The sequence below is a fragment of the Bos indicus x Bos taurus genome, chromosome 8 (assembly GCF_003369695.1).
Source record: "Bos indicus x Bos taurus breed Angus x Brahman F1 hybrid chromosome 8, Bos_hybrid_MaternalHap_v2.0, whole genome shotgun sequence".
Lineage (NCBI taxonomy): Eukaryota > Metazoa > Chordata > Mammalia > Artiodactyla > Bovidae > Bos > Bos indicus x Bos taurus.
In genome coordinates, this window is record NC_040083.1 from 95392983 (window position 1) to 95416588 (window position 23606).

Consider the following 23606-nt stretch of genomic DNA (forward strand, 5'->3'; position numbering starts at 1 on the left):
CTTTCATCAAGAGGCTTTTTAGTTCCTCTTCACTTTCTCCCATAAGGGTGGTGTTATCTGCATATCTGAGGTTATTGATATTTCTCCCGGCAATCTTGATTCCAGCTTGTGCTTCTTCCAGCCCAGCGTTTCTCATGATGTACTCTGCATATAAGGTAAATAAGCAGGATGACAATATACAGCCTTGACGTACTCCTTTTCCTATTTGGAACCAGTCTGTTGTTCCATGTCCAGTTCTAACTGTTGCTTCCTGACCTGCATATAGGTTTCTCAAGAGGCAGGTCAGGTGGTCTGGTATTCCCATCTCTTTCAGAATTTTCCACAGTTTAGACAGGGTAAGTTACATTAATTGCTGCTAAAAACAACCCTAAAATCTCATTGACTTAGTGCAAAAAAGGAGTAATTTTCTCTTGACAAAATCCAGTGTGAATATTCTTAGTCAAGGGTATTCCTGGATGACTTTACTATAAGCAGTGCCCCAGGATGCAGGATGTTTCATTTGTGTGGCCTCCCTATCCCATAGTTCTTTGTTTCTCTACATGCAGATAAAAGAGAAAAAGCAGAGATCTTATGGGACATTGTAAGGCCAGGCCTAAAAGTGGTATCTGATGTTTCCATCCACATTTCCTTTGACCAAAACACAATTTCACTCTATATCCAGAAAGGGGAAGGCAATTGTAATTGATACTGGTTAGCATTCTGTACCAGAATGATCACTTTTTAGACATAGTTCCAACCTTTAATAACTTTAATGCCTGGTATTACCACTTAGAACTTTGTTTTCCTTAACTGTAGATTAGGTGTAATATCTTCCCTGTTGACCTCCCATAGTTTCTATGGACATTAGATGAAATAATTAATGTGAATAAGCTTCATACACATTATATATATATAGACTTAAAGAGGTGGTGGTGTAGAGTAGAAAGAACTTTGTATTTGGTTACATAAGACCTAAATGCTGGCAGTAGCTTTGCCTCTTGTTAATTTTGTCTCTTTGGACTTATGTAAGTCTTTTTCTTTATGTACAATATCTGTGCTACTTACTCTTTAAGATCGATGTCATGAATTCAACCAGTCAGTGAAAGTCGCTCAGTCATGTCTGACTCTTTGCAACCCCATGGACTATACAGTCCATGGAATTCTCCAGGCCAGAATACTGGAGTGGGTAGCCTTTCTCTTCTCCGGGGGATCTTCTCAACCCAGCGATCAAACCCAGATCAAACCTGCATTGCAGGTGGATTCTTTACCACCTGAGCCATAAGGAAAGCCTAGGAATACTGGAGTGGGTAGCCTATCCTGTCAGGGGGAACTTCGTGACCCAGGAATCGAACCGGGGTCTCCTTCATTGCAGGTGGATTCTTTACCAACTGAGCTATCAGGGAAGCCATAGATGTTATATATAAATACAGTAATGTTTATAAAGGTTCTTTAAAAACTGTACATTTCTGTTCAAATGGGAGGTGTTCTTAATAATACTGTTTAACCATCCGTAGCACTGGTTGTTAGGATTAAAAATCTACCCTATAGGTTAATCTTTTTACGTGAGAGTTATACTATAACTAATAACTGTTTGAAATGTACTTTGCTTTATAGTATATCTTATTCTGTTTTCTAACGATGTATATTATGATAGACTTCTATTTTAGTAGCAGTTTGAGGCATTGGGATATAACTATGAGATGAGAAACCCTGCTCTTATGAAGCACTTTTGAAGATTATTAGAAGTTAAGTGGAGAATCACAGGTTTAATTTTAAGTCCTTACATTAACATTTACTTTGGAGATGCTAACCAGAGAACACTATAGTGCATGGACATTCTCATTCCAAGGGAGAAATTTGTATTGATTTTCATAAAGAGAGTCTTTGAACATGTCTTCCATGCTCTTTGGTTTCTCTTTTTGATGCTTTCCTTAATTCTCTCACCACCACCTTTCCTTCTCCACCTTTGTTTTTTAATCTTCAGGCAAAGAGCAGATTAGGACAATAATACAGAAGACTTAATTCAGTATTAAGAGTAACTTTAATTTTGCTACTAGTATTTATTTTAAATATTCAAACATTTAAAATATTTAAATGTTTCTTTTGTTTTAGGAAGGCTGGTTTTGGATAGCTGAAAATATGGGATTTCAATGCCTGAAGATCGAGAGCAAGGACCCCCGGCTGGATTGGATAGACTCACTTTCTGGAACTGAAATCCCCCTGCACTACATCTGCAAATTGGCCAGTCATGCCATCCACTTGGTGGTCTTTCATGAGAGGAGTGGCAACTACCTCTGGCACGGCCATCTACGGCTGAAAGGACATGTCGACAGGAAGTTTGTTCCTTTTCGAAAGTTACAGTTTGGTCGTTATCCTGGAGCTTTTGACAGGTAAATTCAGAGTCTAAAGGGAATACGTGAAACCTACCTTGTTCAGTCATGAATTCTTATTCTCTTTTTCACATTTAGTATAAAACTTAAAATGTATTTCATACAAATAAGTTTTGAAATGTAAATATTCAACAAGAAGCAACTCATGTACATATACTCCAGGAAATATGTATCAGAATGTTCATAGCAACATTGTTCTCAGTGCCCCAAACAAAATGTGGTGTGTGTACACAATGAAGAACCATGGGGCAGGGAAATGAAGAAGCTCTTAACTCATGCTCTGTGTAGCAACAAGATGAATCCTACAATGCTGAGTGACAGAAGTGAGGCATAAAAGAATACAAATCTTATTATATTTGTAAAGAGATCAGACACAGGATAAAGTATGTTTGTAGATATATACTTATAAGTAAAAGTGTTCAGAATGTAAAAACTTCCAGTTATGAGATAAGTTCTTGGGATATAATATACAGTATGATGGCTATAGTTAATTAACATTGCTGTATTATATATTTGACAGTTGCTAAAAGAGTAGATCTTTAAAAATGATACCTTATATGCTTGATCTTTAGCTATTTTGCTTATGTTGTATTTTTTTTTTTAATGAATGTACTTTGAAGAGGCTGCCAGTTTTCTGAATTAAGTCCTTGTAATAAGTCTTAATTTTTGTTTTCAGGCCAGAGTTACAACAAATTACTGTTGATGGATTAGATGTTCTCATTCCAAAAGATCCAGTGCACTTTCTAGAAGAAATACCACACTCTAGATTTATTGAGTGTAGGTATAAAGAAGCTCGAGCATTCTTTCAGGTTAGAGTTAACCAAATATTGTACTTTACAATTTAAAGGAAATATGTTTATTTTTAGTATTTACCAGTTGAGGTGGGGGGAGGGTAAAAAGAGACTTAGGTAAGAAAACGTCTTTTCTGATTTGTCTGTTTCCTTCTAGATTGTTTAAATTTTTTAAATTTTTTAAGTAGATTAAACATTAACCTTAAGGAACAATTTATTCCCCAGTTGAATGGTTTGATATTTACGGAGACCTTATTTTATTTGGATAGACATTGACAGGTTCAGCACTGGCCTCTGCTTTTAGTTAGGATTGCCCACAAACTTTATAAAGATGGTACATTCTGTTCTTAAAGCACTCCAAGTAGGATCAAACCATGTAAAATACATACTTCATAGAAAATACAGTTTTTCTCAGAGGGTTGGCACTGAATATGAATTTTTTGTGTTTATGAAGGTCTTTCAAGATAAATGCTACACAAAGACCAAGTGCTTTTGAACTTTACTTTATTCTGTTGTTTTAACTTTCAGTTCAATAAACATTTATTAAAAGCCGGCTTCCCAGGAACTCTCCAGACCCTGGGGATATAAAGATGATTTTAAAGGACATGAAAGTTCAGCTCTAGGAAATGACATGAAACAGAGATAACAGTGAAAGCAATCAGATCTGTGGTGGGGTTTTGGTACTCTAGTTTTTCCTCGTGCCCTTTATTTTTCTGGGCAAACTTTTATTTTATTTTATTTTCTGGGTTCCCTTCCAAGAAAGCTGTGTATCCAAGGACTGGAGGGGAATGACAAAAAGAAGTACCAGCTGTATTGTCACCAGCCAAATGCCCAGAACCCAAAAATGCAAGGGTTTTTTTTCTGATAGGTTGTGCTGGCACCCAACGTCTAGACATGACAGCCAGAGTAGGCCTTCCTAGCCCTGTTCCTTTAAATCTTTAGATTTGTGGCTGAAGCCTCATGAATGAGAAGCTGGAAAACTGCATGTGTAGCTGGGCCAGTGTCAGTGGGCAAGTGCTGCCCTTCACATCCCTACCACAGTGTATGAGGAAGCGGAAGAGAAGCAGACTGGTGCTTGAATTTCACCATCCATTCACTGTTCCTGTCTCAAAGAGTTTGTTCTGATTGCCACCTCTGTCCTAGCAATTATCACAATTAATTGTGAATGTCTGTCCTGTCCACCTATAAGATGATGTGAACTTTTTGATAGCAGGCATCTTATTTTACTCTCCTCTGTAGCCCCAGCATCTAGCACAATACCTGACACAAAGAAAAGATCCTATAGTGGTGGGAAAATGCATAAAGAATAAGGTGCTCAGAATCATGGTTTTTTCTTTTTTTTTCCAGAACACTTATTGGGGCTGCTCCATTTACTTGGCAAGCATTTGCCCATACTCATTTTATTGATCTTTGTTAGAAGGCAGTGTAAAATGTAAAATGTTTCAAAATATTGAGAAATCATGAGAATCAGTTCAGTTTAGTCACTCAGTCGTGTCCGACTCTTTGCGACCCCATGGACTGCAGCATGCCAGGCTTCCCTGTCAACTCCCGGAGCCTACTCAAACTCATGTCTATCGCATTGGTGATGCCATCCAACCATCTCATCATTTGTCGTCCCCTTCTCCTACCGCCTTGAGTCTTTCCCAGCATTAGGGTCTTTTCAAATGAGTTGGTTCTTTGTATCAGGTAGCCGAAGTATTGGAGTTTCAGCTTCAGCATCAGTCCTTCCAGTGAATATTCAGGGTTGATTTCCTTTAGAATTGACTTAATTTCTTATGTTAGAACCAGGAAGGTCAGTTTTCAAATTAAAGTGAACATACCTAACTTTGAACACTTGATGGCGCCAAACAGTCTTAAATACAATGCCTGGTGTTTAAAAAAAAAAATTGATGAGCTAATCTACTAGATCTCATAGAGCAGCCTTCTAACTTTCCTTTTTTAAAATAGATTTTTGGAAACGTTTTCAAACCTTCAGAAAAGTTACAGATGCAATACAAATAATTCCTTTTCCTTAACCATTTGGGAGTTATTTGTTGATATCTACCGCACAACCTCAAGTAATTTAATATTTCTTAAAAACAAGAACATTCTCATAATATCTTAATACAAAAAATCAGAAAATAACATAAAGATTATTACCATTTAATCCTCATTCAAGTTTTGCTAATTATCCTAATAATGACCATTATAATCAAAGGATCTAGTTCAGAATCACATGTTGCTTTTATTTTCTGTCTCTTTAGTTTCATTAAATCTGGAACAGTTTCACAATCACTTTTTAACATTTATGACTTTGATACTTTTGAAGATTACAGGCTAGATATTTTGTAAACTGTCCCTTGTTTGGGGTTTGTGTGGTTTTTCCTCATGTTACATTGATATTATACACCTTTAGTAAGACTAACACAGAAGTGATTCTGTGCTTTCACTTTATCCTGTCAGATGCTGCTTGATTTTGATTTGCCCCATGTGGATGCCCACATCACCTGCTCAGGCCCCGATACCCTTGCCAGGCCACCACTGTTCACTTTCTTGCTCTGCCTCATGTAATGGTTCTAGTTTAGAAGAGTCCAGGAAGGGAAGGAGAACAGAGGGAAGTGTCTCCTGACTTCCTTTTTTACTTCAACTATTTTCTCAATCTACCAAAGCATAGGATAATACATATTTTTCTGCACTTGATTTTGTCTCAGCAGCAGCCATCAAAAAATAATTGGTGCTCTCCAGTGTGTTGAGTTCCAGTAAAAAAAACCATAGAGGATATGGAAATATCTGGATCCCTAGTTCAGGAATATCTAGAAAGCTATATTCATATCCTCTTCTACTACATTGCTCTGAGACCTGGGGAAAATTTCTGACTCTTAGTTTCCTCATCTATGAATGTGTGGGCACCTTCTGTTATCTTGTTATTTTTAATCTATATTTTGGGGAAAGATTTGGGCAAAAGTTGCCTGAACAGAAAAGATCAAATATGATGTGATATTTAAATTAGGATTCAGTCTTTTTCTAAACGCATGATAATCCCAAGATTTATATGAGACATTTTAAATAAAAAAAAAAAAAGTATGTTTGCTCAGTTGTGTCCAACTCTTTGTGACATGGTCCATAGCCCGCCAGACTCCTCTGTCCATGAGATAGATTCTTCAGGCAAGAATACTGGAGTGGGTTGCCATTCCCTTCTCCAGGAGATCTTCCCAGCCCAGGGATCAAACCCAGGTCTCCTGCATTGTAGGCAGACTTCTTACCGTCTGAGCCACCAGGAAAGCCCTATGTATAACTATAATTTTTAAAGTCCATAACACATGTAAAGAGTGTATAGGTATATACATGTTTATATTTGAACACATATGAGGGTCAGTTCTAACAAATGGAATTTCTGGGTGTGTCATGTTATTAAAGGTATGTCAACTGGACATAACTATCAGAGTAATATTTTTGTAGAACATAAAGTTTTCATTTATATTATTTGATTTGATCCTTTCATTTACTCTGTGAAATAAGCCAAGATTCACCATTAACATTTAAGAAAACTAAGGTCTCAAAATGTAAGATGTGAGGTCTTGAGATGTAAGTCACGGTCATTATTGGCTGAGCATGGACTAAATTCTGAGTCTCTAAACTCCTAGCTCTAGACTTTTCTCCCTGCAGCAGGGATAAGAGCATGCATCTCTCATTCCAGTCATATGTCCTAACAGCATTATGGCTCTGAGGATGTTTTCATATTAAAGAGATCCCATATATGTATTCTGGAGAAAGTAACTTATCTTCAGGAATCCCTCTTTTTTCCTAGCAATACTTTTTGCTTGAAATATATGGTCCTTGTAGGAACTGTATTTCCTCCTATTGTAAAAGAATGCCTGATATTTTAGGATATTGTTGGCATGGGAGGGGCTTAATCAATCATTTATTCATTTACCCATTTATCAGTATGTGTTAGTCACATATTATATGCTAGGTACCATTTGAAATTTGCATATACACTGATGGAGAGATTCAGTACCTGCCCTCAAGGAATCATCTTTACAGCCTAGTGGAGGAAATATAAATAGAATCAGCAGTTAGAATGAAATATGATAAGCGAGAATGGGCAAAATAGGTGAAGGGGATTAAGAGATATAAACTCCCAGTCATGGGTATGTAATGTACAAAATAGGGAATATAGTCAGTAATATTGTAATAGCTCTGTATGGTGACAGATGGAAGCTAGAATTATCATGGTGATCATTTTGTAATGTATGAAAATATTGAATCACTGTCTTCTACACCTCGATGAAAATTTAAAATCACTGTGTTCTATACCTGAAGCTAATATAATATTGTATATAAATTATAATTCATTTAATAAAGAAGCTCTTGATGTTTTGTACATCAAAAAATCAAAAAAGAATAAAATATAATAATTATAGTAAAAGTATATAAAAATAGTAACTTATGAGCTCATTGAACAGAGTTTTTCATTAGTCTGTGTCTACATATCTAGTAGCAAACATAATTTTTTGCTCTCTAATGTTGAACTAAAGAGGAGTCCTGGAAGAATAAATATATATGTATTCCTAGGAAAATCAGAGATTGTTTTTCAGAGGGTGGAACTGAAGCATTCAAGATTTTATTAGTCAAGGGCATTTCAGACAAAGGAAGCATGTTATGAAGACACAGAGGCTTGAAAAATTGTGACATATTTGGTGAGTGAAATCTGAGGAGGGTGGAGATAAAGGCCAGACCAGTAGTCTAGACCTAAACACAGTGACCTTGTCTGTCACGCCAAGAAGTTTAGACTTTGTCCTGTAGGTAGTGAAGCATTAGTGAAGAACTTATAATTCTTCTTCAGTTCCCGAACCCCCTAAAATGAAGAAAAGTGAAGAGACTATAGATAAATGACTAGTATTTGTATAGAATTTAAAAATTTGTGAGACATTTGTCTGTCATCCATTAGCTCATTAAATTCTCACAGCTGTCTTGCAGACTATAATTATTATCCTTTAATTACTGATGAGAAAATTATATCTGAGAGAGATTTGTTCTTTCATTCTCTTATTCATTCAGGCACTGTTTTAGACATTGGAGATACAGTGATAAACAAAATGAAGTCCCTTTCCTCATAGAGCTTATTTTCTTCTGAAGTGATATGCCCAGGGTCACAGCTAAAATGAAGTGAGATTAGACTTGAACACAGTCTGCTTCAAAAATCCTATGTTCTTTCTACTATACTATTCAGTCCTAAAGAGCATTTATACTAGTGAATGATGAAAATATCATTGAATGCATTGTAGTTCAGATATGCATGTAACTGTCTTAATTAGCCTTTTCCTGTAAAACTAGAATGTATAAAACTCACCCCTGGGAATCCTGATTATATTCCTTCCTCCTTTAACTTGGCTCTCCTAGAATCTGCTCTTTATAGTTTTATTTTAATGTGTGACTAACAAAGAATTCTGAAACCTGATTTTTATACTAGAAAAATTATAATATGGGTTAGTTTTCAAGTTTAATTTGGATGTCACAGAAATATTTCTGGTAACTTAGAAATGGCTATAGTATGCTGCTGCTGCTAAGTCGCTTCAGTCGTGTCCGACTCTGTGCGACCCCATAGACAGCAGCCTATCAGGCTCTACCATCCCTGGGATTCTCCAGGCAAGAACACTGGAGTGGGTTGCCATTTCCTTCTCCAATGCATGAAAGTGAAAAGTGAAAGGGAAGTCGCTCAGTCCTGCCCAACTCTTCGAGACCCCATGGACTGCAGCCTACCAGGCTTCTCCGTCCATGGGATTTTCCAGGCAAGAGAACTGGAGTGGGGTGCCATTGCTATAGTATAGTAGCTTACTATTTGTTATATCTGTAGCAATACCTTGATGATAACACTGTGGAAGCTATGACCTTTCAGAAGCGTGCAAAGGAATTGTTGCAACTAGCAGCCAAAACATTAAAGAAGTTGGGAGTGCGGTTCTGGCTGAGCAGTGGAACTTGTCTAGGTAAAATTCTTGCTTTTCATTTGTCTTTTTGACATTTCATCCTCTTTGGCTTTAGGGATGACTGCTTGAGATGACAAAACATCAGTGGTATTTGAAGTGTCATATTTATAGACAGAATAAACATAGTGCATGGAGCAAGGATTTATTGATTTTTTAAAAAAGAAATAACTTCAAAATCATAAAACAGAATTAGGAAGGCCATGTTGTGGTTCCCAAAATAATGTGTGTAAAATTTATATCAGAACATGCAGACTACATGTGATCCTCAGGTAATCTTTAGATTAGCATTTTATTATTTCTACCCGTAGGTGGTTATTCTCTTTGAAAAGAAACTGTATTCTGTTTCTTTGCATACAAACAATACAGACAACTTGCATTGCATCAAGTTTCTAAGATCAAGTGTTTTTAAGAGAAACAATGAAGGGAATGTTATAAGGTCTTTCCCAAATCTTTTCCACATCATGATGGTATCACTGATGGGACATCATTGTCTTATCATATTCTGCTTATTCTGAGATGGGAAAGTTTAGAATCCAAGAGAGATTTCCAAATCTGTTTCCACTATTCATTAGATCAGACTTCTTTGAAATGTAAACTTATTAAGAATCGTAAATTTTTAAAAATTCTTTCTTGTTTATAATGATAACTGATTATAGCTATTTTTGTTCCCTCTTAGTTATAACTATTTGTACAAAAGTTAATTCTGTTCTGCTTTTAGAGGGTTACCATATAATTTATTTAATTTGAATGAATGAAAGGAGTGCTGTTAGTAATTATGGTACAACAGGTATAAACAGGGATATATGGTTATATTGTCATTTAAGCTTTGTGGAAAATTTACATGATTCTTCGTGTCAAGGAGTTTACAGCTAGAGTAAGCCACCTCCGCCTCTTGCCCTGCACAAAAAAGAGTACATCTCGTTTATGTGATATATGCTCTAAGGTTTAACTTTTTGAAGCAAGATTGTTTTGTGGACTGTTACCAAAATTCTTCTTAATCATTTCTCATGCTGTCTTTTGAGTTCTTAGCCCTTTAAGGGCATTTATAAAATGAGAGAAGTTGGATTAGGTGATATTTAAAGTGCCTTCCATTTTTTTCTTTTTTAATAATTTGTGATTTTTTGATAGATGTGGATTATAGATTTTTCTTAAACTGGATGTGAGATCCTCCTGTTCTTGGTTTCTAAAGATCTGTGTTAAAACTGAAATTAAAGTTTAGAATTCCAAACAGTATTTCCCAAAGGTAATTGTAGACATTTGTTTACTTTTTGAATACTTTGAATGAAAGGAGTAGAAGGATATTAAGGGAAAACCCAGAGCCCTTAGTAATATTAAGGTATAAAGCTTTTTCCTTTTAGAAAGTACAATAGCACCTAACTTAGATACATAGTAAATATGTAGACATATCTTTGGATGATATGTGAAAATGGAGGTTGATACTGCTCTTCTTTTTTATATGACCCATCACACATTCAGAGCTGTTAAGTTCTACAAATTACTGCTTAGGAAAGGAATATTGATTAAGCAAAAGAATTAAATTATGTTTTTAGCATATTTTCAAAGCAACTTTCACCATAGATTTATGAGTAAACATTTTAAGAAGTAACAGTGTTTTAAATGAATGGCTCAGTTAACATTATTAAAGCTAATAATTTATTCAGAAATTAAAGTACATCATGAAAAGTCTTGAGGTTTCTGAGTGCTCAGAGCAGGTGAAGGAAGGGAGGAATAAAAGAAATACTCTTCAACAATTGGCTCCTATGATTATAAATATTAAGTTGGGATCTAATTTAAAAATTCTGATAAAGCACACTAAATCTAATCCTGTGAAATAAAATACATTGTTATAAAGACTGTCCATTCTAATAATTACTAATTATTTCCAAACTTAAGTTTTTAAAAAAGTTTTCTTATTCCTTTTTTTTTTTTCTTTTTTTTTAGGATGGTTTCGGCAATGCAGCATTATTCCATATAGTAAAGATGTTGACCTAGGAATTTTTATACAGGATTACAAATCTGATATTATTTCAGCATTTCAAGATGCAGGACTCCCACTCAAACACAAATTTGGGAAGGTCAGTAATAAAAATGCTTCACTTCAGTAGTAACATGTTTCAAAAGTAAAGTTTATATTAAGCAACTCAGAGATGTTTCATATAGCATTTTATCATTCAGTATTGGCCAGAATGAGTTCAACAGAAAATTATTACCACTTGTGCCTTCTGCACTATTTAAGGAAAACTAGAAAACCTGGCTTTTTATTGACCACAAGAAAGTGAAAAGGATCTTGGACTCTTGAAGAAGAATTTATTGCCATTACATTAGGGAACAACATAACATAATAATTAATTAATATAAGAAGTAAGAATCCCACCTACCCTACCTGAAATGTCATTTATTTTTTTGTTCACATAGACATCATATTATTATCACCTCAAAACATTCCATTGATTTGCTTAGGACTCAAAATACAGAATCATTTCAAACATTACTTGGGTTTCTTATTTATTTCACATGTCCTAGGTCATAGTAATTTTCTCACAGGTCATTGTGGCTTAGATGAAATCTCCTTTTAGATAATTTAATTCATATAGCCTAAGCCTAAGGTCCCTGGCCATCACCTTACTCGTAATGTGCTTGTTCCCAGGGAGGTGTTGTCCTAGAAAGCAAGAAGCATGTTCTGTTTGTGGAAAATTACTTCCCTCATCATAATCATTCTAGTTTATTTAAAAATTTAATAAAGTATCTTCCTGAGGTCAAAGTCAAAGCAATAGAACTCTAATCATTCAGCAAATGACGTAACAGTTCCTTAACACCCAGTCTCTGCCTGGCACTGTGCTCTGCACGGATGGCAAAGGTGAATAAGGTACAGTCCTTATCCTTGAGGAGCCCACTGTCTAACTGAGAGAAAACAAATGCATGAACAGTTAAGTGGTTAGTGCTACAACAGACAAGTGTACCAAGTCCAATGGGAACTTGGAGGATAAGTTTGTAGGATAAGTTTCTTAGGGAAATGCTCTCAGAATTCTTTGTACTTTTATTTCTTCTTTTTTCATATATATAATGTAATGATATATGGGTTTCTATACTACATTTACATAAGTACTTAGTTATTGATTATAATGACTTCCTGATAGTTTTACTTGGTTATTAAAGGGAATAATTTTTATTTGATTACTTTTCTTTTTTAGTCAGAAAGGAACTGTGGAACAGGATGTTTTGCAGAGTGATCCTGTAACTACTATAAGTCATTTATTCTGAGTTGTCTTCAGTTGTAAAAAGCAACATTATTTTATATACATTTAAGAAAGAAATCTAATGATTGTGTGCTACTGATGCATCCCAATTTCAGAGATGCTCCAGCTTGAAAAACAGTTATCTTGAAACCTATACTCTCTCCATATAAAACATAAGAATCTTTTTTTCTTTTGATTTAAAAAAATGTTAATTCCTTTGTTTCAGTCTGTAAAGGTTTTCATCTTCTCCCTAGGTAGAAGACAGCTTGGAATTGTCTTTCCAAGGAAAAGATGATGTAAAACTTGACATTTTTTTCTTCTATGAAGAGACTGACCATATGTGGAATGGAGGCACTCAGGCCAAAACAGGAAAAAAGTTTAAGTATGAATCAGATAAGCTCTTACAAAGGGGGCTTTAGAAATAACTGCAGAAGGTAGAAGTAAGGAAGTAACCCAAGGGGTGGGATGGGGAATGACCATCAAGGCTCCACTGTTAGCTGATACTTCTCAGCTTCCCAAAGAGTTTCCCAGTTATGCTTGAGAAGTGAGGATACCTATCAGGACTGAGGAAGTGCCCCTGGGTTTGTCACTCCAAGAAGTCATTATGATTGGAAGCCCTTGAGTCATCAGAAAGGGAAAGGCAAAATAAGGAACAGAAAATTAGGCCCAGATTCTGAGCCAAAAAACCAATTGGCTGTTAGAGCTGTTGGAACTTAATAATTTGATGAGAATGGGTAAGGATCAATAAGAAGGAGATGGTTAAGGTGAAGTGAAGTTTAAGTGAGGAAATTGGGATTGGCTGGAACTGAGGTCATGAATGCTGGGCAAGCTCTGGAATGTGCCTTTAGCATAGACTGAGGCCCATTCTTTAAAGGATACTTTAAAAGATACATTTAAAGGATAATATGATAGTTAACAGCTACCACATTTTGTCAAATGTAAGGTGATATGCATTGTAAGATGTACCATCATTGTATGTGCTAACAGGAAAGACACTGCTAATTATAATCTTTTTTAAGACACCTGATTCAGATAGAAAATTGTAGGGGGAAAGTATCTCAATTCTAAATTAATTGATGGACTATAATATATTAGACTGGCATTTTGAGCATTTTTTTTTAATGCTGCCTTAGTCAAACTCTTTGACTATAAAAGACAAAAATGTAGAGTAACTGTGTATAATACCCTTTATGATGCAGTTGGCCTGTTGACAGTTCTGAGAGAGAGAGAATGAATGTGAACCTGAACCCAAAGAATGTGGGCTCTGGAGTCAGGCAGACCTGGAAAATGTCAGCTTCACCCTAACTAATTGTAGCCTTTAGCTTTTTTGAACATTAATCTCCTCATACTACTGTGGATCAGGCACTGATGGGAACATTTTTCGTGTATTAACACATCTAATCCTCATAACAACCATAGATAGTCTGTGAGGCACTGAGAATTTAAGTCATTTGTTCAACATCACAGCAGATAGGTCAGGCAGCAGCCTGTCTCTGGAGTTCATACTTTTAATCAGTACTCTCTACTGCCTCCCTGATACAGTATGAGGCAGTATGAGGCACTTAGTGGGATACTTAGCCCTTATTATCAGTAAGTGGTGGTTACCTTTGTTATAATTATTTAGTGTTATTAATATGATTGCTAGTGTAACTGCTGTCATTGTTGTCATTCTTATGGTTCTTATGTCATTCTTACTGGTTCTTATGACCAGGAGCATAGATTTACCTCACCAACTAGCTGAGATTAGGGCTTCTATCACTGAATAAACTTGAGCCATTGGGCACATTGGAGAATGTTCTGTAGCACAGAAGAATAATTCCAAACTCAGACTGGTTTCTCCTGGATACATAGACATTACATACTTTATTTGAATCTTTATTTAAAGGCAAGGAGTCTCCATGTAATATTAACCTTGTTCTGGAGATTTGAGAATAATCCAAACCTTTTTTCTCGAAGTCATAAAGTATCCCCAAATTGACATGATCCTGGAGTGTGTTCCTGAAGCTCATATATTATAAAATATTATTTTGCTTTATGACAACAAACACCTTCATGCTAAATAAACTCTAAGACAGAAATACTTAGTAAGCTAATAAATATGTAGTTGACACTCTCACTGTGGCTAGGTGAATAGGGAAGTGTTTTTTGACATTTAGCTAGTTTGTTTATTAAAATATAATAAAGATGCCAAACTTAATGTATAATTTCCAGACTTTAAAAAAAACAACAACTGTGAGGTAGTATAGCATAGAAATTAAAGGCGTGGAGCCAGTCTGTTTGCTTTTGAATCCCAGCTATCCATTTTTACAGCTAATTATTTAACTTCCCTGGTCCTAAATTTCCTCAAATGTAAAATGAGAATAATAACAGAAATTGCTACATAGAATGGTTTTAAGAACTGAGTTAATCCACAAAAATGGTTTTGAAGAGAATTAAACATATCTTGAGTGCTAAGAAGTTATTAGTTGCTATTATTAATACTCTCAGCAGTAAAGAAAACTATTCTTCTTCTTAGACTTATAAGAAATTTATAAATCAGAAACCTGTATAATTATCTCAATATTAAACTGCCACATCTGTTCTTAGAGACCTCATGAGAATGTCACCTTTTGTTTCTGGAGCTTGTATTATAATCCTGTTATTCTTAATTTTTCTTCTAAAGCTTGGATTTCTTTCTTCCCACTGGCATGATCCCATGTCAAACCTCAGAAGAACTGTGCATTTCTAACCACTACATCTCTGGCTAGAAAAAGCTTCTTTCATTCTGCTTTAACTGCTCTTTATGGTAGCAGTGTTTGGGAAGTGTGAAGTGTTCTGATTATTTAATGAGAGAAATGAACAGTGATAGAACTGCCTGGACAGATGGTTTGAGTCCCAGATTTTCTATCATGTTACTGTGACCTTAAAAGGCAGAGAAAAGAACAGGGGATGGTTGTGAAGAGTAGTTTCTTTGGAAGATTCCCCCAGCCATATGCCATTTTCATTCTTTTCAGCACTATTTACTGTAAGAAACTGTAGAATTATCACCACTACTATTCCTAGAGTGAAAAATCTTTAAAGCTAGTCTAAGGGTCTTTTTATCTTTATAATATTCTACTTTACTCATGTGTAGTTTATTCTGAGAAAAAACTTAATGATAATATAGAATACTTACCATTTTTAATGGCTCAGATGGTTAAGAATCTGCCTGCAATACAGGAGACCTGGGTCGGGAAGATCCCCTGAAGAAGAGAATGGCTACCCACTCCAGTATTCTTGCCTAGAGAACTCCATGCACAGAGGAGCCTGGCGGGCTACAATCCATGGGGTTGCAAAGAATCGGATGTAACTGAACAACTAACACTTTGACTTTCACTGTTTTGTGTAAAGCCGAAGAGGAACTCAGGAAGGAAGCAAAAGGTTCCCCCTTTTAAAACTTTGCTCTGCATGCCTTCAGAATGATGTTTTGGTCATAAGATTGAATTATGATTACAATATTGATAGCAAATGATAAAGTTATAGCTACCAGGGTATCTAACTATATATAAGGCATGATGATAGGTGTTTTGTGATTTACTGTCAGATCATCCTCACATGTTCCCTGTGGGTTAGATATCTCACTCCCAGTTAGATATGAGGAATCTAAAGCTCAGAAAAGTGAAGTAACTTGCTCAAGGTTCTCTGGCCATTAGTGATAGGGCCAAGATTTAACTTAAGACCTGTTGGATTCTTAAGCCCAAATGCTTCCGTCTAAGAGTTAATAGGTTAAATGAGTTAATACATGTAGTAATGCATTTAGAACAGTACCTGGCACATAGTAAGTACTGTATAAGTGTTAGCCACAGCTGCAACTGTCATTACCATATTATTATTCTTTTATTATTACTACTCATGTTGCACTGGTAAAAGCATAGGACATTCTACCAGTGTTAACTTGTATTAGTTACTCTGGGTAAGCATTTTTTTTCCCAGGTCTCATATTTCTTCCATCTTTAGTTCTTAGTCTAAGGCTGTACTTTACCTAAAATCTAAATTCTCTTCTTAAATATTGTCTAGATTTTTAATATTTATTTTTCTTCTCCAAGTTCCAATCACCTGTGAAAAAAGGTGATGAATAAATATATTAACCTTGCCTCCAGCTGTGAAATTTTCATTCTACAGCTTTACAGTTCTTATAGATGCTGCCCAGTTTCCTCTGGATTATTTCTTTCCTTCACATCTGAATCAACTAATGTAAGTGGAGGCCAGAAGTTTAAGAGGCAGTAATAATGGTAATAACAAAAATTAACTTCTATTGAATATTTACTGTGTTCTAAGCACCATGCCAAGTTTTTATATGCATCATCTCATTTAACCCTCACCACAAACTTATAAGGGAGGTTTACTGTCACCTTCATTTTATGGGTGAGGAAATAAAGGCAGAGCTAAGACTTAGACTTGGGCCATATCACTTCAGAGCCTGTATTCCAACCCGCATACAATACACTGTCAGCACAATCTCAGTCGTATTGTTAATACTCCCTCCATGAAAAGAGCCCTTCTGTTTATTGACATTGTCAGAATATTACAGCTACCTCTGTATCCGCTGATAGAAAATTTACTACCCTGGGGCTAGTTGTGGGTTCCTTAGACCTTCTGTTATATGCAGCTTCTGCTTATTGTATAGATCTTCAACAAAATTGGATTTGTCCTCTGTGGGACTAGACTTATCCAAGTGTGACTCCTATATAATTTAACATTTCATTTCTGAAGAATTTATTTGCTAACTGCTATGTGCCAAGGATTCTGATGTGAATATAACTTAGTTTCTGCTCTCAAGAATCTCATAATCTAGACCATGAAACAGATATTAAAGTACTATCGGCAGAACATGATTTAAATAGGTGTCATGTATAGTTGAGATACAGATCAACTCTATCTAGAATTAATGACAAGGAAGTATGGCATAAAATATAGAGAGAAGTTTGTTAGATAGACTTGGGAGGAATATAAAGAAGGGTCTAATAATAGGTTTATTTAACTATTTTTATATTTAGATTGTTTCCATTTTTTATTACTAAAAAATTCCATGAGCATCTTTATACATTAAGTGAAAGTTTTACTGGGGATTGTTTCTTTGAATAGATCCCCAGAAGTGGAATTATTATTATCGTTTGATTGTGCTGTTTGAGAAATAGAGGGGTAATTGGGCAATCTTCTGATAACAGTAAAAGTACAAGATTTTACCCTCAGTGTTTTGTTTTATCCTTTGACATTTTTAAGGCACTTTGCAGATCTACAGGCCTCCTCAGTCATCTTTGTCAGCATGGTTTATTCTCCCTGCCTTTTTTCCCCCTATTGTTTTAAAAATAGACAGCTAATTTTGTGATAATTTTAGATTCACAGAAAAGAAAATAATATATTGAGTTTCTGGATACAGTCACCCAGTTTACCTTAATGTTAACATATTGTTACCATGCTATTTTTGTCAAAACCATGAAACCAGTCTTGGTGCATTACAGTTAACTAAACATTATCTGTTCTTCACCAGTTTTTCTACTAATGTCCTTTTTCTGCTCTGGGATCTAATCCAAGATCCCACATTGCATTTAGACCCCAGCGTTTTGAAACTTGATTTTGGTCCAAGATTTTAAGTATATCACTAGTAGTACCAGCTTATTAGACATCATTCCATGTCCCAGTTCTGCTATGTGAGGGTATTGAGTTGCCTCCATTTAGAAGTTGCTCCTCATTTCCTCTAAATGGAAATAAATCTCCTCTTCCTCTGAATTTCCATAGATTTTTCTTTTCTGTTTACCTCTCTTACGCTGTATTTGGGTACTTTTGCTGATTTATCTGTCCTTTCTGAGTTATAGGTAAAATCAGTCCTGATAAATCTATCAAGCTGAGTGAGACCTGAGCATTACTGGAAACTAATATCAGGTCCTCTCAAACAGTCTGTATTGTTTCCTTAAGATGTAAGGGTGACCTTAGATTGATGACTTGATCCAACCTAGCACCTTTGGAGAATCAGCCATGAAGTTGTTACGTCAGTTATTTTCAGTCACAGCTTCAAAAGCTGTAAAGTGGTATTGGTTGTTGAGTCCCCACTCATAGGCTCTCTCAGCTCCATAGATTGATAACTATGCTTGCATAGTTTTAGCTCTCAAAAAACACATTTGTCTTTTGAGTACTTACATCTGTGAAGCTAAAAAGACAGATTTGAATAATTTCTTTAAATGAGTGTATTTAAAACATTAGCTTTACTAAAAATGATGTCATATTTCCTACTCTGTTTATACCTTCATATTTTACAACATTTAGACTATATTTAGCCCTCTTTAATTAACCTCCAAACCATAAAGGGGGGGACACTGAATGCACATTATACGGTAATTGTATTCTTATACACTATATAGAAGTGGCAGTTCTTCATTTGTTTTTTTTGTTTTTTTTTTAAGAGAAGATTACCTCGTAATGAATAAATAGTCAGCTTTTTACTTATGTGAAATAAATTTTAAGACATATTTTGTTGTTTGAATATATAAGAGACTCTATAAGGTAGTATTCTGAGAGAAATGAAAACGAATTTTCATTAAAATTTTAAAGTGTTCATAGCAGTTTTATTCGTGGTAGCCAAAAAATGAAAACAGCCCAAATGCCCATCTTTTGGTGACCAAATAAACAAGTTATGGTATGTTCAAACAATGGAATTCTGCTTAGCAACAGAGAGGAACCAACTACTGATACATGCAGTAACATGGATGAATCTCCAAAACCTTATGTTAAGTGGAAGAAGTCAGATAGGCAGAATATGTACTATGTACCTGCATTTATCTGAGATTGTAAAGCAGGCAAAAAGCAGGCAAAAGCAGTCAAGAATATAAAAAGATCATTGATCACCAGGGGCCAGGGTGGATTGACTGTATGCCTGCCACAGAAGCACAGAGAGCTTTAGGGAAGCAGGGTGGTAGAAATGTTTTATATCTTGATTATTTTAGTGATAACCCAGGTATATATATATCTGTCAAAACTTGAAATGGGTGCTTTTCATTATGTGTAAATTGCACCTTGAAAAACTGATTAAAAACGTTGAAAAAGAAAAACAAAAAAATCTATAACTTAGAAAATTGATGCTAAGAGAAAAGAGCCCAAGATCACGGTTTGAAACAAGGGGATATCTGGGACCAGAAATCATGAATTTGATCAAGGCAGACCTAATTGCAATGATAAACTTGGAGCCTTTTGCATCTGATTGGACAAATTGAATAATCTGAGATCAAAATAAAAGAAGCCTTTTATATGTTTAGAATGAAATTTGAAATCATAACTTAATCTCCTTTTTTCATTATCTATTATATCGAAAAGGAATACTATACTAATTGTCTGAGACAAAGCAAGCACAGCTGGAGTCTAATTACTTGTTAATGAGCTAAAGGTATAGTTTTTGAAAGTTATGCAGTAGAAATAAAAATGTCCAGAGGTTTGTCCTGTGACCTTAAAGAAAACTTTTGTGCATGCTTTAGATGAATAGTTTTTGATATGGTCGTTATGCATGCACATTCAGGTGTTAAATGATACAAGCTTTAATTTGTCTACTCATTGGTGATATAAATTTCTTCTAGTTCTCTAGTTTAGTTCTGTCCTATGGAGATTGCATAGGAGAGTTTGCCAATAGAATAGATGGAATCACTCAATTCACAGTGGAAGTCAGTAGAATACACAAGGTTCAATGGGTAGAATTTTATCTTATAAATATGTATATGCTATATATATATTCATTATATGTTAGAAGTTTGGGACAGGATTGGTGTATGGGATCAATAAAAACCTCAGAAAGACTATATTCTAGCCCAGTCTCTGAAAAGTTTGTTAGCCATATCTCTGTTATGTCTTTTGCTTCTGTATTATCTGTGGCAGGATTGTGAGGAGTTTAGTAGAAGAGATGGTTCAAAAAATACTAGTCAGCATGATGTAACTTTGGTTTTCAAGAGTTGATTCTTAGAAATGTTTAGAAAACTATGGGCAGAATCGATGCTAATGACATGATTAATGTGGCAGAGTAATTCTCACTTTGTCATATTCCCTTTGCTCTAAATATTACTGATGGATATATCTAAAACACATAGCTGAGCTAAAAGAGAATGGAGTAAATAATGAAAAAGCAGTATTTAAAGAGAATTTCTAAATTAAAGACAGATAAGCAGGATAAATTGAAGAAAGTGGGGAAAACCACTAGACCATTCAGGTATGACCTAAATCATATCCCTTATGATTATAGAGTGGAAGTGACAAATAGACTTAAGGGACTAGATCTAAACAACAGAGTGCCTGATGAACTATGGACGGAGGTCTGTGACACTGTACAGGAGACATGGAGCAAGACCATCCCCAAGAAAAAGAAATGCAAAGAAGCAAAATGGCTGTCTGAGGAGGCCTTACAAATAGCTGTGAAAAGAATGGAAGAGAAAAGCAAAGGAGAAAAGGAAAGATATACCCATTTGAATGCACAGTTCCAAAGAAAAGCAAGGAGAGATAAGAAAGCCTTCCTTAGTGATGAGTACAAAGAAATAGAGGAAAATAATAGAATGGGAAAGACTAGAGATCTCTTCCAGAAAATTAGAGATAAGATGGGCTCAATAAAGGACAGAAATGGACCTAACAGAAGCAGAAGATAATAAGAAGAGGTGGCAAGAATACACAGAGGAACTGTACAAAAAAGATCTTCACAACCCAGATAATCACGATGGTGTGGTCACTCACCTAGAGCCAGATATCCTGGAATGTGAAGTCAAGAGGGCCTTAGGAAGCATCACTATGAACAAATCTAGTGGAGGTGATGGAATTCCAGTTGAGCTGTTTCAGATCCTAAAAGATGATGCTGTGAAAGTGCTGCACTTAATATGCCAGCAAATTTGGAAAACTCAGCAGTGGCCACAGGACTGGAAAAGGTCGGTTTTCATTCCAATCCCAAAGAAAGGCAATGCCAAAGAATGCTCAAACTACCACACATTTGCACTCATCTCACACGCTAGTAAAGTAATGCTCAAAATTCTCCGAGCCAGGCTTCAGTAATACATGAACCGTGAACTTCCAGATGTTCAAGCTGGTTTTAGAAAAGGCAGAGGAACCAGAAATCAAACTGCCAACACCCGCTGGATCATCAAAAAAGCAAGAGAGTTTCAGAAAAATACCTATTTCTGCTTTATTGACTATGCCAAATCCTTTGGCTGTGTGGATCACAAAAAACTGTGGAAAATTCTGAAAGAGATGAGACTACCAGACCACCTGACCTGCCTCTTGAGAAATCTGTATGCAGGTCAGGATCAAATAGTTATAACTGGACATGGAACAACAGACTGGTTCCAAATAGGAAAAGGAGTTCCTTAAGGCTGTATATTGTCACCCTGCTTATTTAACTTATATGCAGAGTACATCATGAGAAACGCTGGGCTGGAAGAAGCACAAGCTGGAATCAAGACTGCTGGGAGAAATATCAATAACCTGAGATATGCAGATGACACCACCCTTATGGCAGAAAGTGAAGAGGAACTAAAGAGCGTCTTGATGAAAGTGAAAGAGGAGAGTGGAAAAAGTTGGCTTAAAGCTCAACATTCAGAAAACTAAGATCATGGCATCCGGTCCCATCACTTCATGGCAAATAGATGGAGAAACAGTGACAGACTTTATTTTTCTGGGCTCCAAAATCACTACAGATGGTGACTGCAGCCATGAAATTAAAAGACACTTACTCCTTGGAAGGAAAGTTATGACCAACCTAGACAGCACATTAAGAAGTGGAGACATTACTTTGCCAACAGAGGTCCATCTAGTCAGTTCAGTTCAGTCGCTCAGTCTTATCCGAGTCTTTGCGATTCCATGAACTGCAGCCCGCCAGGCCTCCCTGTCCATCACCAACTCGCAGAGTCCACCCAAACCCATGTCCATCGAGTTGGTGATGCCATCCAACCATCTCATCCTCTGTCGTGCCCTTCTCCTCCTGCCCCCAATCTTTCCCAGCATCAGGGTCTTTTCCAATGAGTCAGCTCTTCTCATCAGGTGGCCAAAGTATTGGACTTTCAGCTTCAATATCAGTCCTTCCAATGAACACCCAGGACTGATCTCCCTTGAGATGGACTGCTTGGATTTCCTTGCAGTCCAAGGGACTCTCAAGAGTCTTCTCCATTATCACAGTTCAAAAGCATCAATTCTTCTGCACTCAACTTTCTTTATAGTCCAACTCTCACATCCATACATGACCACCTTGGACTGCATGGAGATCCAACCAGTCCATCCTAAAGGAGATGAGTCCTGGGTGTTCATTGGAAGGACTGATGATAAAGCTGAAACTCCAGTACTTTGGTCACCTGATTCAAAGAGCTGACTCATTGGAAAAGATCCACTATAAATGGAGCATTTACACAAGTTAATTAATGTAACTACATATGAAAACTTGTAGAATTCAGTTAGAAGGATAGAGGTAAACTTGTAGCCTTGAAAACAGTTAAGTATGAAAGAATAGATTTTAAAAAATAAACTTACCAACTGAAGAAATTAAAAGAACAGCACAGTCAGCCCAAGGAAAGTAAAGAAAGGAAACCTAGAGAAATTAATGAAATGAAAATACTGTATCAAAGACCAACAAATCAAAATGCTAGTTCTTAAGTTATAAAAGGTAAAATCAAAGACAATATTCAATACTCAAACCCTGCATGTTTGGCTTTAGAATTTATGCTCTCAGCTTTGTTACACTGACTGAAAAGAAAATCTGTGGACTACTAAGACAAGTCTCAAGTGTGATAATTAGGTAAAATATGGAAAATGATAAAATTTTCTGGAAATAATATCAACTCAAGAACACCTAAAGAACTTATACTCATTAATGAAATTGAATTACTAATTAAAAATCCTCCTTTTCTTTTCTTTTCCCTCCCAAAGACTTAGAAAATCTATAGGTAACTTTTACAATGCCTTCATAGTATAGATTATTCCCTATATTAAATAATTTATTTTGGGGAAAAAAAAAAACTTATTTTAATGCATTCATTTTGACTAATAGCAAAACTGAACTTGAGCAGTACCAAAAAAAATGTTATGGGAAATTACTGTCTTAGTGAACACAGAGGAAAATATCCTAAATGAAATGCGAAAGAATAGAATTTTTTAGTGTATGTGTATTAGTGTAATTCTCAACACTTGAAGATTCAAGGAATAAAAAAGTACATGATTATTTCAATAGATGACATTAAAGACATTTGATATATTTCATAATTAACAATAACAAAA

At 35.7% G+C, this 23606-nt stretch overlaps 1 protein-coding gene across 1 annotated transcript in view; it reads left to right on the forward strand.

Moving 5' to 3' along the window:
• Positions 1-23606, forward strand: part of FKTN (fukutin) — a 52422-nt gene that overhangs the window by 20733 nt on the left and 8083 nt on the right. The window contains exons 5-9 of the mRNA XM_027550440.1: positions 2092-2369; positions 3046-3178; positions 8997-9126; positions 11068-11201; positions 12617-12744. Of these exons, the coding sequence (XP_027406241.1) occupies positions 2092-2369; positions 3046-3178; positions 8997-9126; positions 11068-11201; positions 12617-12744 (803 nt within the window). The remainder of the gene's footprint in view (positions 1-2091; positions 2370-3045; positions 3179-8996; positions 9127-11067; positions 11202-12616; positions 12745-23606) is intronic.